Genomic DNA, 15940 nt, shown 5'->3' on the forward strand with positions numbered 1-15940 from the left:
AAAAGACCTTGTACGCTATGAAATTTTATCCACAAGAGGAATTTCCATTTCAAGGATAACACTATAATGTTCATTAGAAAGACAAACTTAAGTCGTGAAAGCAAAAAGCTATATTAGCCATGTTTAAAAATAATCGTCCCCTGGACTTTCAATGAGTGTCTCACTAACTTCAGGAGCCCCACATGTAGGAGTCTAGACAGTATACTATTCCCCAGCCTTTTGGCTCCTCCATCTCCTGAAGGGGGAGGTGGAGAAAGCGATCCATTCTACCCTGTTGATTTGAGTGGATGGAGAAGAAATCTGCTTACTCAAGAGGGTCTCCAGTAAAACAGACAAGTTTTGAGGCTCCCTGGCATGTTAGTCTACATCATTGCACCTCTTAAAACATCTACAAGTCTCAGCCTAAAAGTGAAGACTTAGACCCATTTACTTCCATAGAACCTCTCCAATTTCTATATAAAGTTTTGGTTTTTCTACTTCTGATCTAAACCCATGCTGTAGCACAAATCTAACATAGTACTCCTGCTCCACAAAGCCTCCACTAACTATAGACATGACTGTGGCAAACATCAACAGATATTCACAACTTCAAATCATGTGGCCATAAGGGCAAAGATTCAGGAGAAACAATGGGTAGCAAAGAAGTTATCTTGACTCAGATGTTGCTGATTCATTCTTAGGAGAGACAACTTACCAGCCGCGTATTTACCACAGGAAACAACAACGCCAGAAGAGCTCCATTCAGCATGTGCATCTGTAACCTGTAGGCGAAAGAAGACAAGTGGGTCACGAGAGAGAAGAAAATGTTTGAGGTTGAGCTAGGACATGTGTAAGAAGTATCCCTCTGTGTAAAGCAGGCCCAGAGCTCATCCAAATGCAAAGCAGATGAAAATCAGTATATTTTGTGTTTATTACCTGAAACACATACTACCTCCAAATCCCCAAACTCTTCCTGAACATGTGTTGGTTCCAACCGTTCACTACATTCCAAGGTCTGCTTCCTAAATATTCTGTCAGCCCCACCTAACGGCTCTAACTGCTGCAGCATTTGTTTGAAAAGGGGAAGCACAGCGGTTAAGCACTTGTTGTTACTATAGCAGCCTGTTTATTAGAAGGCGACTGCTTGTTTACTGAGCGATGGTCAGCCTTTCCACCAAAGATCTGGACAGAAAGCGTTGGTGCAAGCTAGAGAGCTGTCTATGAGGGTCTGTGACATCAATGTGACATCTAGGAGGCAAGCTCCCAGGAACACTTGTGAAGAAATCTCTGGGTTAACGTTAACTTGAGAATGTCTGTAATGGACTATTAAACTTGGGTTAGCTGGGACAGAAAGACCCACCATGACTGAGCAGGTCCATTCCCTGGCCTGGGATCCTAGACTGTGTAAAACAGAGATGGAAACTGAGCTGCATGTATTAACTTATTGCTCTTTGCTATTGGCTGCGGATGTAATGTGAGCAATTCTCTCAGGCACCTGCAGCCTTGACATCCTGACACCAAGGGTCTAGAACATGGAATTGGGAACAAAATAAACCCTTTCTCCCATAAGGTCCTTTTGTCACTGTATTTTAACACAACCACAGAAAAAGAAACTAACAGGATTGGCTGTGGTATTGGTGCAAACTGTTTCCTTGCTGTTAGCAATGCACTTAGTAGCTGCTGCAGGAGGTGAGGAGGGCAAACAAAAAAAACCTTCAGGCTATCTCTCATCTATTTTATATAAGGGATTCTGTCACTTAAAGGCTATCAGTGCTAGGACCTTAGCTTGGTGGTCGAGTCCTGGATTAGCCTACATTACAGCATTACAGAAGAGGGGGGAGGAAGGGACCAAGAGAAGAGGAACATCAAGTAATGATAGTGTTTCTAGGTCTCAATACCAGACTTGGTGAATGAATACTACTGCCAGGTGGTGGTGGCGCACGCCTTTAATCCCAGCACTCATGAGGCAGAGACAGGTGGATCTCTGTGAGTTCGAGGCCAGCCTGGTCTACAGAGTGAGTTCCAGGACAGGCTCCAAAGCTACAGAAAAACCCTGTCTCAAAAAACAGTAATAATAATAATAAAAATAATAATAATAATGATAATAATAATAATAATAATAATAAGAAGAAGAAGAAGAAGAAGAAGAAGAAGAAAATAAAATGCATACTATCCATACTTCCTATGTCAAGAACAAAGAACCCAAGAATAAACCTTCTTGGGAGGTTCTGAGAAGGGATTGAAGCAGCTAGCTTTCTTCACCATTCGTGGCAAATGGTTCTTGAGAAAGAGGCAAAAATATGAGTTTGTTCCTCCTGAAGAAAAGCTGATTGGATGCTCATGGCCAACCATCACTGACCTGTGTCTCTGCACAAACTGAGGAAGACACAACTGAACAAGAGGCTAGATTACCTCTGAGCCCCGCTCTCCGCCCCGACACACACATTCTAGTCCTAGGACAACAGGCTATCTTGAAGGGGAACCCTACTAGGTGTGGCCAACTTTGGACCATGGGCTGCACATGCCCAGTATAACTAGGAATGTGGGCCAACGAGCAGTCATGAACGTAAAACACAATGCTGGGACTTTTGCTATTGTATTCAAAGGAGAACTTTGTAGACGACAATGTTGTGTCCCGGCATCAAAAGTTTGAACATGCCTGCACCTAGACATTTGGCGCTCCTCTTGTCGCTCACAAAAGTGGCCTGACAACCAAGAAATGTTCAAGCGCAGCCCCATAGGATGGCACAAAGTCCTGAGACTGACTGCTTTTCATCCCTGCTAATCTGTTTCCTCCTACTGTTCTTTGTCACCAAGGCCTCAACGATCATGATGTTCACTTAATACACTTTAGGAAAGTATCACATTAATTGCTTTGTATGAACCTCTCACCTAGTTCTGGTAGCAAATTTCTAAACAGGCACTCTGACTTTTTCATCATTTTATTGTGGAAACAAAGTTCATTCAGGAAAGTAAGGTAACATGCTGAATGCCAAGACTCACCCACATCTACTTGACATCACACTTCAAATTTCCAGCATTTATCACTACCTTATATCAGTGCCTCCCTTTCTTCCAAATATGACCTTGGAGAATACGGAAAAATGCTTCTGCCCTTCCTTTGATTTTGGGCATGTCTCTACCTTCTGCATCATCTGCCCTATGTTCAACATGACATTGAGAGTGGTTTTAGGGTGAGAGACTCTCTCATCATGCAGGTTAGTGCAAGTAGGCAGACCAAACAAATGCCACGCCATTTTCCTCAGGCTGAGGTAAATTTACCAGTCAAGTTTCCAGAAAAACCACCAAGACACTCTGCACTCTGGAAAACTGATTTTACATCTTGAGTAAGGTTGACTCTGGCCTAACATTGCCACTTGGCCCTATCATAGCCACAGTGTAGATTCATGCTGGGAATAGAAAAGTCACATCGATAATCCATGTACCACTAGAATCTGGCGCCAGGCTTTGCCAAAGTCACATCGATGATCCATGTACCACTAGAATCTGGTGCCAGCCTTTGTCACTAACCTCAAAGGAAAGTTGACATTCATGCAAGGCCAGTTAGACATTTGGGTATCCAAAGTTACATCTTAGGGATGATAGAACAGATTCCAAGGGCCCATGGAAAATCAATGATAAATATAACATCAAGTGATACTAGGTCAGTGACAAAATTAGTATCAAGATCCAAAAATTCCATATAAAGGCAAGTCTTGTTAGAAGTTCTCAAAATTTGCCGGGCAGTGGTGGCACAAGCCTTTAATCCCAGCACTTCGGAGGCAGAGACTGGTGGATCTCTGTGAGTTTGAAGCCAGCCTGATCTAGGACTTTAACAGAGAAACCCTGTCTCAAAAAAAGAAAAAAAAGTTCTCAAAACTCAGTTATACAAGGTGTGTGGCGAGTGTAAAGTGAATAATATTTAATACATAAAAAGGACTTTACCATAAATAATTACAAAAATATTGAACATTTGTAAATCACTGGGCTAAGTATTCAAAGATAGCTAATTCAATCCTCCTGGGTTCTTATTTTGTTTTGTTTTAGTTATTTGTTTCGAGACAAGGTCTTACTATGTAGCTCTGGCTGTCCTGGAACTATGTAGACCAGACTGGCCTTGTACTCACAGAGATCCATCTGCCTCTTCTTCTGGAGTGCTGAGATTAAAGGTATACACCACCACACTCAGCTTACCTAGGTTTCATTATAATAATCATTATCTTCTTCATTGCATAACGGAGAAAACAAAAACTCCAAATAATTGACTTGCCCAAGATCACGTGGGTCATAAGTTTCAAACCCATTTTTGCCACTGTACTCATCTTCATGCATGGCATGAGCATCACATGTAGCCTGTATAACAAGTTATTACCCATCTTCACACATGGCATGAGTGTTACGTATGTCCTGCATAACTAGTCACTATTTGTATTATAATCTGGAAAGACTGAGGTCTTTTTTAAAATATTTTAATTATTTGTGTGTGTGACAGAGAAGAAGGACAGAGGAAAGATCACTTGCTTCATATGTTTCATGTGTACAGCCCTGGGTTCTATCCCAAGTGCTTGCACACACAAACACATGCAGGCACTCACACACTCATGCATGCACACACACACTCAAGCATGTACTCCCCATAACCTTTCTTTTTTTATTTATTTATTATGTATACAATATTCTTTCTGTGTATATGCCTGCAGGCCGGAAGAGGGCACCAGACCCCATTACAGATGGTTGTGAGCCACCATGTGGTTGCTGGGAATTGAACTCAGGACCTTTGGAAGAACAGGCAATGCTCTTAACCTCTGAGCCATCTCTCCAGCCCCATCCCCATAACCTTTCTGACTAGGGAAAGTATGTCCTTTCTGGAGACTTAGTCCTAAAGAAAGAAGGGCTCAGTTGTGGGCAAATCTTTGGTATGTAAACTAATCAGTCCATAGTCGCCCTTCATCTGAGTACACTTCTCCACTTCAGCCATCCCAGGATCAGGTGCCATACAACTCAAATCCACCCCTCAGTTAGAGCACATAGAAAGAAGTCAAACTAGTCAGCCCTGAACCCTTTACCCAGCTCTGCCTTGTCTTGCCTTCCCAAAGACTACTCAAGGTCAGTGGCCTAAATGTTCTTCTTCTTGACCACTTCATCTTGATGTCTTTTCCATGTGCCCCTTCCAAACTAGATCCTTCCAAACGAAATAAACCTTGTTCTCCGGCCTCTCTTCTATCTCCTCTTTAGCTACACCTGACTGGCCACCTGGTAAAAGAAAACCACAAAAGAGCAACTACTACTATCACATTTCCTCTGCAGGCAGTTTTTATGAGACGTTTTGTTTTATGTGTATGAGTGTGTGCCTGCATGTATGTGTGTATAGCATGGAGTACCTGTTTCTCCCCAAAGCCAGAAGAGGGTGTCAGATTCCCCTGGAATTGGAGTTACAGACCACTGTGAGCTGCCTTGTGAATACTAGAACCCAACACAGATACTCTACAGGAGTGGAAAATACTCTAAGTCGGCTAAGCCATCACTCCAACCCTCCTATACGCAATTTTAGTTCATACTGTGCTCTGTGAACTTAGTTGGTTAGAACCTAGAGCTCCACAGCAGCTCGCATCAAAATCATCTACAGCTCCCAAGCAATTTTGATCAAACTCCCAGCAGCATGTTTTGTGTATATGGATAAACTGATCTTAAAATGCACATGGAAAGGACATAGGGACAGACATAACCATGACAGTAGCTGATTTTAAAGTTACAGAAGGCAAAACAATGTGCCACTGGTCAAGAACAGACCCATCAGTCATCAAAACAGAACACTTCAGAGTCAGACCACATTGATAGGCTCATGTGATTTTGGCCATAGTCTAAATACTATGAGAACAGCGGAACATTGCCATCACCTTCAAATACAATTGCTAAAACACCACAGCAGAATTTGTTACACAGAAAGGAAAGAAACTGGAGGGCTCATCCGTTGTGGGAAGCAATGGGAAATATAAAATGACTACTTCAGGAAAGTTGGGCAGTATAGTATATTTGATCATATTCTTCCCTTCCCCCCAAGTTCAAGTTCGTCCAGTTCCTCTCCTCCTCCTCCCTACCCACCCAACTTTAAGTTCTTTCTCAAACAAACTAAAGGCCCAATACAACAAAAACCCCAAAACCTAAAAAACAAACTCCATCATCCCAAAAAGAAAAACTCCTGAAAATGAGATCTGCCCTGGAGTGGTTGATAGACCCTGTGTCATTAATAACTTTGGAGAACTCACAAAACTAGATATCAAGTAAACAAATCCAATGAAAAGTAAATTTATAAAAGTGTAGACAGCTAAAACTGCCTGTTCTGTGGCCCAATAATTCTGCTCCAGAGTATTTACCATACTGAGGTAAAAATGTATGTTTCCGTGAAAATGCACACACTAATGTTGACAAAACTTTTGTAATAGCCAAAATACAGATTCAGTACAAGTCCCTTTAAATGATAAAAAAAAAAACTAAAGAAACTGGACAATGCATATTGTGGAAAATGACTCAGATAGAAAGCAAGGAAACAACTGATAAAGGTAACAATTTGAATATATCTCAAAAGAAGGATGTGTGAAAGGCAGAATGTATGAACACTGTGAGTTCAAGAACAGTCTGGTCTACATATCAAGGTCCAGGACAGCCAGGACTATACAGAGAAACCCTATTTCAAAAATAAAATTAAAAAAAAAAAACACCTATTCTTTGAGGTCAGGTATGGTGGTGCATGCCTTTAGTCCTAGCACTCAGGAGGCAGAGGCAGGTGTATCTCTGTGAGTTCAAGGCCAGCCTGGTCTAGAGTGAGTTTCAGGACAGCCAGAGATTCATAGAGAACCCGTCTCAAAAAAAAAAAAAAAAGAAAGAATAAAAAAGGCCTTATGTTGCATGCACAAATGCACAAAGCCATCCTCTAAAGGCTATACGCAGTAAGGTTTCATTTATACGACATTCTTAAGATAAAACACTAGTCCGCCCTGAAAACATCATACAAAGTAACATTATACAGACAGAGCAGACTATATCCTATTCCAGCGGATCCCACACCCTCATACAGACATACATGCAGGCAAAACACCAATGGATGTAAAATACAAATAAATATTTTTTTAAAAAGAAAGAAAATCGGAGCATAAAAAACAGACAAAGATCATTTAAAGGTAATAGGTACAAGAGGAAGTTTGGGTGGTTTTGTCTGCGGGCACAATGACCACCCCCCTCCACCCTTCCCCCCACCCACCCGTTGCAGCCAGTGGCTTTCTACTACCTTATCCTGGATCAAATGGGGTCAGCATAAGTGCAAAGGTTCCAGAACATTGACCCCTCTTATGAAGTTGACATTAGGTTTCCATCTGGAAAATGCTCAACTGGTAAAAGAGGCTATTTAGATGAAAGTAATTTCCATTCTGAAATTCTACTTATCTAAATGAAAGCAATTTTCAATCTCAAATTTTAAAAGTGAGGTACAGGGAGAGCTGGCGAAGAGTAAAAACGAGGCTAATGCTAGTATTATTAGGAACACTTATTGCGTACTTAGTGTATGTCAGCTCCATGCTAAAATATTTCTAGGGGTCAGCTTCCCTAACTGTTATCAGCATGCAAGGAGGGAGCCATTACTAATAATACATTTTTTAAAAATGCAGAAATGGAGGCCTTCATCTTTACTCAGGATTGAGAAGCAAGTAGGCAAAGCACACATATAGCCCAGGTCATGAAATCTACTGGATTACTCAAGACTCCTTCAACATCCATCTAGCCAAGAAGATAAATGCTAAATTAACAGGACACTGTTTATAGCCACTCATATTATATTATATTAATTATACTACATTATGATACATTATTCATCCAAATAATAGATATTTATATGGCCATTAGAAATAATTTTTAGAGAAGTATTTAATAAGATAGATAGGGAAACAACTATAGTATAGTAACTAAAATATAGAAGTAATTGTGCTTACTAACATTTGTTTGGTTTGCCTTTTTGTTTTTTGAGACAGGCTCTAATGTAGCCCAGGCTGGCTTTTTCCTTGCTATATAACCTGATTCCCCTGATTTCACCTCCTACCTGTTGGTACTACAGGCATGCACCACCATGTCTAGTCTGTTTGCTTTTTAAAAAATTACGAAGCATAAAAAAGAATAATTCTTATTTCTGAGTACATACATGAGGAAATCTAGAAGAAAATGATATCATCCTACTAACAGAAATTACTGTTATCCATGACTGTCTTTGTTACTTTATGAAATGTTTCCTTTTGTTCTGTACAGCAAGCACACATGACTTTAAAAAGATTGGGGCATCTCTAGACTGTGCATCTGAAGACTGCACAGCTTCAACATACCTTGCCCAAATCTTATTAAACTATTTTGTTCTTTTCTTAAACACACAGTGCAGGAGAGTCCACCATTGGCTTTCTCAAGATGGGAAAAGTTATCTGGGGTGATAGCCTTTCTTTCTCCTGAAGATGGTGCATGCCCAAACACAGGTCATGAAACACAGTTACACAGAAGAAAGAAAAAGAAGAAAAAAGAAAGCAGCCCCTACTCAGTAAGATCGTCACAGGAGATGTGTAAAAGGCAAAACTAACTATGTGGGGAAGAAGCTAGTTTATGTTGTGGACATGGAAGGGAAATAGACCTAAAATCAACTGGAAAAGTCCCTCACTCCTCAAAGTGCTAAGGGAAGAATGCTTGTGAATATAGGCAGGGTTCAGACAGTTAGGTCTTAGGAAAGGGGATACCTGAGCTTAGTACCACACCACCGAAAAAACTGTTTCTCAGAACTACTGTTAATTTCTTAGTCTTTTAGATTTTTGCTCTCCTTCCCTCTTAACTGCATAGTGTTCTGGCCAGCTTTCTCTCCCTTGCCAAGACCAAGATTTAATAAAGCTGCACAGGTCAGAGGCCATCTTCTAAAAACCTTTCTCAGTAATGAGTCCAAAGTCAAACCCAAATCAGCCGCCTCCACAGCAAGGGTGCCAAAAAGATTATCCCTTTAAAAGCTTTATCTATTACTCTAAGCTGAGCTACAGTTCCAAACTTCAGGTTCCACACAAGATAAGCACTGGGAAAAACAGACACGACATGTTAGGGTTGGGGCTACGCTCAGTGGTGAAATGCCTAACTCCAATGCATGAGTCCCCAGGCTCAGTCTTCAACACTGATTGTGGGTGGATTAGGGAGGAAGTGAGGGAGGGAGAGAGGGGGGAAAAAATCAACTGGTTCAAGCTGAATGTCACAGCCTCAGAACACTCACAGATCCAGATATGAGGTTCTTTGGAGAAAGCCATGATATTTAAAATTCAATAATTATATGATAATCTTAGAAAAAGAAACATTTAATTCAGGGAGTACAATAAAGTCTAAGTGGGAGCTAAAAAAGAGAGTATCACGAGGCTACAGAATTATTCTAATATCATGTGGCCTAAAGGTCAATGGGCTATCAGTCTTTCAATGCCATGATCACATGTCAGGCTGTCCTAATTCTTACCCTCACCCACCCCCACATTCCCTCACCTACCTTGGCTCACACCTGGCCTATAGTCCTCTCTGCATCCCGCAGCGCACCTCTGCTCTCTGCGGCACAGATGAAATTTCATCTCCTCTCATTTAAAAGCCTCCCGGGACTGAGTCAGCAGATACTCATGATCAGATAATCTCAGTTGCATCCCAGCTCCTCTGCTTTCCATGTGTTCATGATGAGCAGCTGTCAGAGTTTCAGAACAGGGGTGGGGGAGGGGCAGGTACCATAGGCTTCCAGAAGCAGAGGGTGTTGGTCAGCCCTCCGCCAGCCACTTTTCTTACACAGGATGAGTGGAGGAACCTGTAGCCATTCAAAACGTCACAGACTTAAGGCTTGAGCATCCCTGACTTTTGGTGCACAGTTGGGTTAACCCATCACATTAACCGTGGGTGTTCACAGTGCAAGGGAACTGTTGGTTCATAACCCAACACTTGGAAAACCTTAGCTGCTGCTCTTTTCCCTTCCATTCCTTCAAAGTATCCCAAGAGAGAGAAGGAGCAAGTCCTAAAAGATCTTCTCTAAGAAGCTCCTAGACCCCTGTGAAATCTTTTAAAATGAGCAACCAGCCAGCCAAGGCAGCACAGTCCTATAAGTCCCAACAACTGGAGAGGCTGGGAGGGGGGTCACTTGAGCCCATGCATTCAAGGTCAAACTATACAATAAACATAGTAAGACCCAGGGATGGATGAATGGACGGATGAGTGGGTGGGTGGGTGGGTGGGTGGATGAAAGGAAAGTACAGCAAGGGCAATAAAAACCAAGCTGAAAACTACATTCGCCTGTGGAAACAGGCTTCAAAGACCAGGAAGGGGTGTAAAAGCATTCTCCCATGTGATGGCAATACCACCTTTAGCCTAACTAATAGACCCAATAGAGACAGAGGAACTCTGAACCTGCTATGTGGCTCCAGGACTTTGGTGCCCCTAGCACTGAGATCTTAGCCTTCCTGTAATGTCACAAGGGTAGTGGAAAATAGACCTGGATCTGCTGTTTTCCAGGCATGACACCAAACACACCAGTGCCCTGCTTACCCAGCTCCTAACTCCTAGACAGACTGGAGAATGCAGCAGGAATTTAGGCTGTTCATAGTTGTTGGTCAAATAGGGCAGCAAAGACTAGAGCTGAGAAGTAGATACTATCCTCTGTGCACCAAGAGAAAAGTAATAGGCTCAAAAGTGCTCTCCATATGTAAAAGCCCAAGTCTCCATCTGACAAGGAAGAACGTTTACCTTGAACTTATCTATAGACCACAGACTTCAGCCAGTGTGTGCTCTTTTATCTAGTAAGCCAACTGTGGTCAATAACTTAAGAACCAGGACTTCTAGCCTTGAGAAGTGATGAGATCAACTATGCGCAGTCTAACTAACAACTGTATTATAATCAGGAAGGAGAGGGTTTTTAAAAATATTGTAATTATTGGGGGGAGGGATGCATGGTTGCCATGGTACAAATTTGGAGGACAGATAATAACTTTTTGGCACTGGTTCTCTCCTTCCACCTGTATGTGAGTTTTGGATATTGAACTCAGGTCATCAGGCTTTTCAGCAAGCACCTTTACCCACTGAGACATCTCAAAGGCCCCTCCCTGTTCGCTATTTAAGATGCCTCCAATATGAAGACCTGTGGTAGTACCAGAACTTTCCCAAAGAGAAAAATCTGTGTTCTGATTCTTGTATCAGAAGACATGATGACTAATTGCAGCCTTAACGACCATGGGATGGCATCACCAGAAGCAACTTCAGCTTTCAAGAATTCTTTATCCTTCATCCAGGTATTCATCACAGTAGGCAAAAAAATCACCTACTGCCATCTACCTAACTAACAAGGCTAATGTTCTATTGTACAGTCCAAACCTCATTCTACCTCAACTGCGGACTCTCTGTACGCTAGATCAAATCCTCGTAAAGTCAGGGTTAGCGAACTATGGCCCTGCTCTTCCTTTGGGGGTGTGATAACATATCTATCACTGAATTCCCTATATTAACTATTTTTATTTCTACGATTCAGCACTAAGAATAGTGATGTCGCACAACTGTTACCCTCAGCAGTCCCTACAACTTTTGCATCTGGTCCTGCTGCTTACATAACTAACACTTTAGTGGAACATAGTCATATTCATTCCTTTACATATTTTTAGGTTTCTTTCTCTCTATCAAAAGAACATTGTTCAAGGCCAGAGATTATGTTGTTCTATGTCATGAGCCCCTAAAGTCTAAAATGTTGCTATATAGTCCTTTATTTTACGTATTAAAAAAAGTCACCCCAAACCAAAATATACCTTAGGTTTCTACCTTAAAATCCATGGTTTACAGCCTCTTCCAACTATCCATTCAAATAACTATAAGGTACCAAAAATGATCAAATTCCCCAAATCAGTAAAAACCTTAAATGACTGTCGGACAAACGGACAGCCAGAATCTGCAAGAAATCTTTGTCAGTAATATAGATAGTGCTAAAGTGAGAAAAAAAAAAATCTGTGGCTGAGCCATGCAGCAGCTTCTAACAACCTGAAAAGAAGAGAGTAAGATCTTGCTATGATCAGCCTCATGGCTGGCAACCCACAAATCAGAAAGCCGTTCCTCCACGGCTGACAACTGCTTGCAGGTAATATTAATAATTCCTGGATCTTGTCTATATCTAATTAGGGGCTCTAATCAATTCTCCAAAGTGAACAGAGTACAATATGATCTGATTGATGCTGGCAAATCTGATTGGTACTGAGAAGGGGAGACTTCACAAGAAAACCTCTGGGAGTTACACATAAAAGAGTCTAGGACTTTTTACAAACTTTATTTGTTCAGCATGTTTGAGCGTTTAGTAGTTGGGACAGAAAATCTGAGTAGTTACTAGACTGTGAGAAACATGTTAAAAAGCTGTAAGAATTAACCTGCCAGCAAAGAATGGAGTTGAGAAGTGGTTCTAACCAGTAGAGAATATAAAAATATTCACTATATACAATCTGTCTCTGACAAACAACAGACCCTCCTTGAATATGCAGAGACATACAAAACGCCAGCACAGCTCCTATGAAAACGTCTGGCAGCACATGGGGAAGCGCATATCATTCTGAAGACTTGGAGAAGCACAAACATCCAAATTTAGTGTAAGAACTAGAAAGGGTTTTACAAAACTCAGTGCATCCTAGAGAGTATGCAAGAAAACCTGGTCTCTAAGAAGCAGTTACTTTTTAAAAGCCACCAGAATAGGTGCCCTGGGAAAGAAAAACAACAAGCTGAGGCAAAAAGAGAAGTCTGCAAAGTAAGGAAGAATGACAAGGAGTTAAATTTCATGGTGGGGTGACAGAGAGCAAAATCAATCAAGTTCATGCGAAGAAAGCCAAATATGAATCTCTTGCAAACACACAGAGGAAAAGAGCAGATTACATTAGCAGCCCTTCAACAGTTGCGATTAGGAATTCTATCAAAATAACATAACAAACGAGGTCAAAGGGAAAAAAGTACCAATGAACCACTCAACATCTTCTATCTAGAAAATGTTGACTAAACTCAATAGCCACCTATGTGCTGAGGGGGTGATTCAGCAGTAGAGCACTTGCCTAGCATGTCCAAAGCCCTGGGTTCTAACCCCAGCACTGCAAGAAATAAACAAATAAATGGATGGATGGATAGATAGATAAATTCTTAATTTTTAAATGAACTTAACAACTTAAGAACAAGATAATTTCTATATATTATATCATATTTAACTTAAGCCAATAGGCAATGTAAGAGTTAAACATAAAAATATCCCCATTTGTACTGGTTGGCTTTATGTGTTAACTTGAAGTCATCAGAGGAAGGAGTCTCATGCATTTTCTCACTTAGTGGCCAATGAGTAGAGTACCCAGCCCATTTTGGGTGGTGCCATTCCTGGAATAGTGGTCCTAGGACCTATAAGAAGGCAGGCTGGGCAAGCCATGAGGAGCAAGCCAACAAGCAGTATTCCTCCATGGTCTCTGCATCAGTTTCTGCCTTGGGGATCCTGCCCTATTTAAGTTTCTGTCCTGACTTCCTTCAGTGATGAAAAGCAATGCTGAAGTGTAAATCAAATAAACCCTTTCCTCACCAACTTGCTTTTTAGTCATGATGTTTCGTTGCAGCAACAGAAAACTTAGCTAACACACCATTAAATGAAGCACCAGAAATAATTCCATTAAAATCAAAACCAAGATAAGGATTCTTTCCAGTATTAACATTATTCAAAATGATGCCAGAAACTCTAGCCAACACAACCAGGCTTGAGCCAAAAAAAAAAAAAAAAAACAACAACACAGTTTTGCTCTTTAAAAAGAAGTAAAGTTACCATTTAGAAAAATGATCCAAGGGGAAAATCTGAAAAATTATTATATAAATAAGACTGAAGCACAGTAGCCCAATATAAAACAAACATACAAAACTGGAAATCTTTCCTACAGATCATCAGTAATAAAAGAAGATATAATAAAAGACCATAAACTACAAAGTGTATTTAAATGTCATTGTTGAGAAATATGTGGGAAATACACACACACACACACACACACACAGGGGAATATAAAAGAAAATGTCAAGAAATTAAGAAATGAATTCATGAAGGTGGGTAGTAGTGGCATAAGCCTTTAATCCCAGAACTCAGGAGGCAGAGGCATGTGAATCTCTGAGTTTGAGGTCAGCCCAGTCTACAGCGTGAGTTCCAGAATAGTCAGGGCTACGCAGAGAACCCCTGTTTCAAAACAACCAAAAAAAAAAATCCTGGCTGAAGAGATTCAACGCTGTGATGACATCAGTGAAATCATAGGATTAAAGTAAGCGAAGTCAAAATCCTGACAGGATTTGGAAGAGAACCTGAGGAAAATATTTAAAGTTTCCCTGAAACCAAAAAACTGATTGAGAATAGCTACTAAAAAGAACTGTAGGTAGCATGGTAGGCTGAGAGGGCAAAGGGAGATCTGGTCTACCTACCTGCTGTTACAAATCCAAGGCTATAAAGCTGGGGCCCTAATCTGTTCCTTTGTCCACCCAAGGAAGGCCATGATATTCTGGGCTATTCTCTGCATCATTTCTTGTGGTGCTAGAAAGCTAGCTCAGCGGTGAAGAAAACTAGCTGCTCTTGTAGAGAATCTGGGTTCAATTCCCAGCACCCGCATGGTTGCTCACAACTGGTCCACGAATCTGACACCCTCTTCTGGCTTCCACGGGCACCAGTCAAACATGTGGTGCACAGACTTATATAAAGGCAAAATTCCCATACATGTAAAATAAAGTAAGAAGAATTAAAAAAAGAAAATATGAAGCTGGGTTAAAACCCAAGAGAGGGATGAACAGAATAATAAAACATCCCCCTGTGCTCGCTTCGGCAGCACATATACTAAAATTGGAACGATACAGAGAAGATTAGCATGGCCCCTGCGCAAGGATGACACGCAAATTCGTGAAGCGTTCCATATTTTTACACCTAATTTTCGACAAGGGAGCTAAAGGTATACAATGGAAGAAGGAAAGCATCTTTAACAAATGGTGCTGGCATAACTGGATGTCAACCTGTAAAAAAATGAAAGTAGATCCATATCTATCACCATGCACAAAAATCAAGTCCAAATGGATTAAAGACATCAACATTAATCCGTCCACTTTGAATCTGATAGAAGAGAAAGTGGGAAGTAGTCTACAAGATTTAGGCACAGGAGGCCTCTTCCTAAGTAGGACCCCAGCAGCACAGACAATAAGAGAAACAATGAATAAATGGGATCTACTGAAACTGGGAAGCTTCTGTAAAGCAAAGGACACTGTCAGTAGGACAAAAAGGCTGCCTTCTGACTGGGAGAAGATCTTCACCAACCCCTCATCAGACAAAGGTCTGATCTCCAGAATATACAAAGAACTCAAGAAACGAGACACTAAAACTCTAATTAACCCAATTAAAAAATGGGGTACTGATCTGAACAGAGAATTCACAACAGATGAACTTCGAATGGCCAGAAGACACTTAAGGTCATGCTCAACCTCCTTAGCGATCAGGGAAATGCAAATCAAAACCACTTTGAGGTACCATCTTACACCTGTCAGAATAGCTAAAGTTAAAAACACCAATGATAGCCTATGCTGGAGAGGATGTGGAATGAGGGGAACACTCATCCATTGTTGGTGGGAATGCAAACTTGTGCAGCCACTTTGGAAATCAGTGTGGCGGTTTCTCAGGAAACTGGGAGTCAACCTCCCTCAGGACCCAGCAATTCCTCTCTTGGGAATATACCCTAGAGATTCCCAAACATACTACAAAAGTGTTTGTTCAACTATGTTCATAGCAGCACTATTTGTAATAGCCAGAACCTGGAAACAGCCTAGGTGCCCCTCAATAGAAGAATGGTTAAAAAAGGTGTGGAACATATACACATTAGAGTTTTACTCAGCGGTAAAAAAACAATGACATCTTGAA

General features: G+C 41.1%; 1 protein-coding gene and 1 non-coding gene across 11 annotated transcripts in view; one reads left to right on the forward strand and one right to left on the reverse strand.

Annotated features, from left to right (window-relative positions):
- Positions 1-15940, reverse strand: part of Tmem164 (transmembrane protein 164) — a 210899-nt gene that overhangs the window by 118532 nt on the left and 76427 nt on the right. For 9 of the 10 annotated variants that reach the window (XM_087902952.1, XM_087902957.1, XM_087902951.1 and 6 more), the window contains one exon: positions 695-761. The exons of the other annotated variant lie outside the window; for it this stretch is intronic. In XM_087902952.1, coding sequence (XP_087759078.1) covers positions 695-761 — 67 coding nt within the window. The remainder of the gene's footprint in view (positions 1-694; positions 762-15940) is intronic. 10 annotated transcript variants of the gene reach the window in all.
- Positions 14849-14955, forward strand: LOC125405593 (U6 spliceosomal RNA). Its single transcript, XR_015737101.1, has one exon. It is a non-coding gene; the product is annotated as a U6 spliceosomal RNA (small nuclear RNA).

Source organism: Myodes glareolus, chromosome X (genome assembly GCF_982192425.1).
Source record: "Myodes glareolus chromosome X, mMyoGla1.1, whole genome shotgun sequence".
NCBI classification, from domain to species: Eukaryota; Metazoa; Chordata; class Mammalia; order Rodentia; family Cricetidae; genus Myodes; species Myodes glareolus.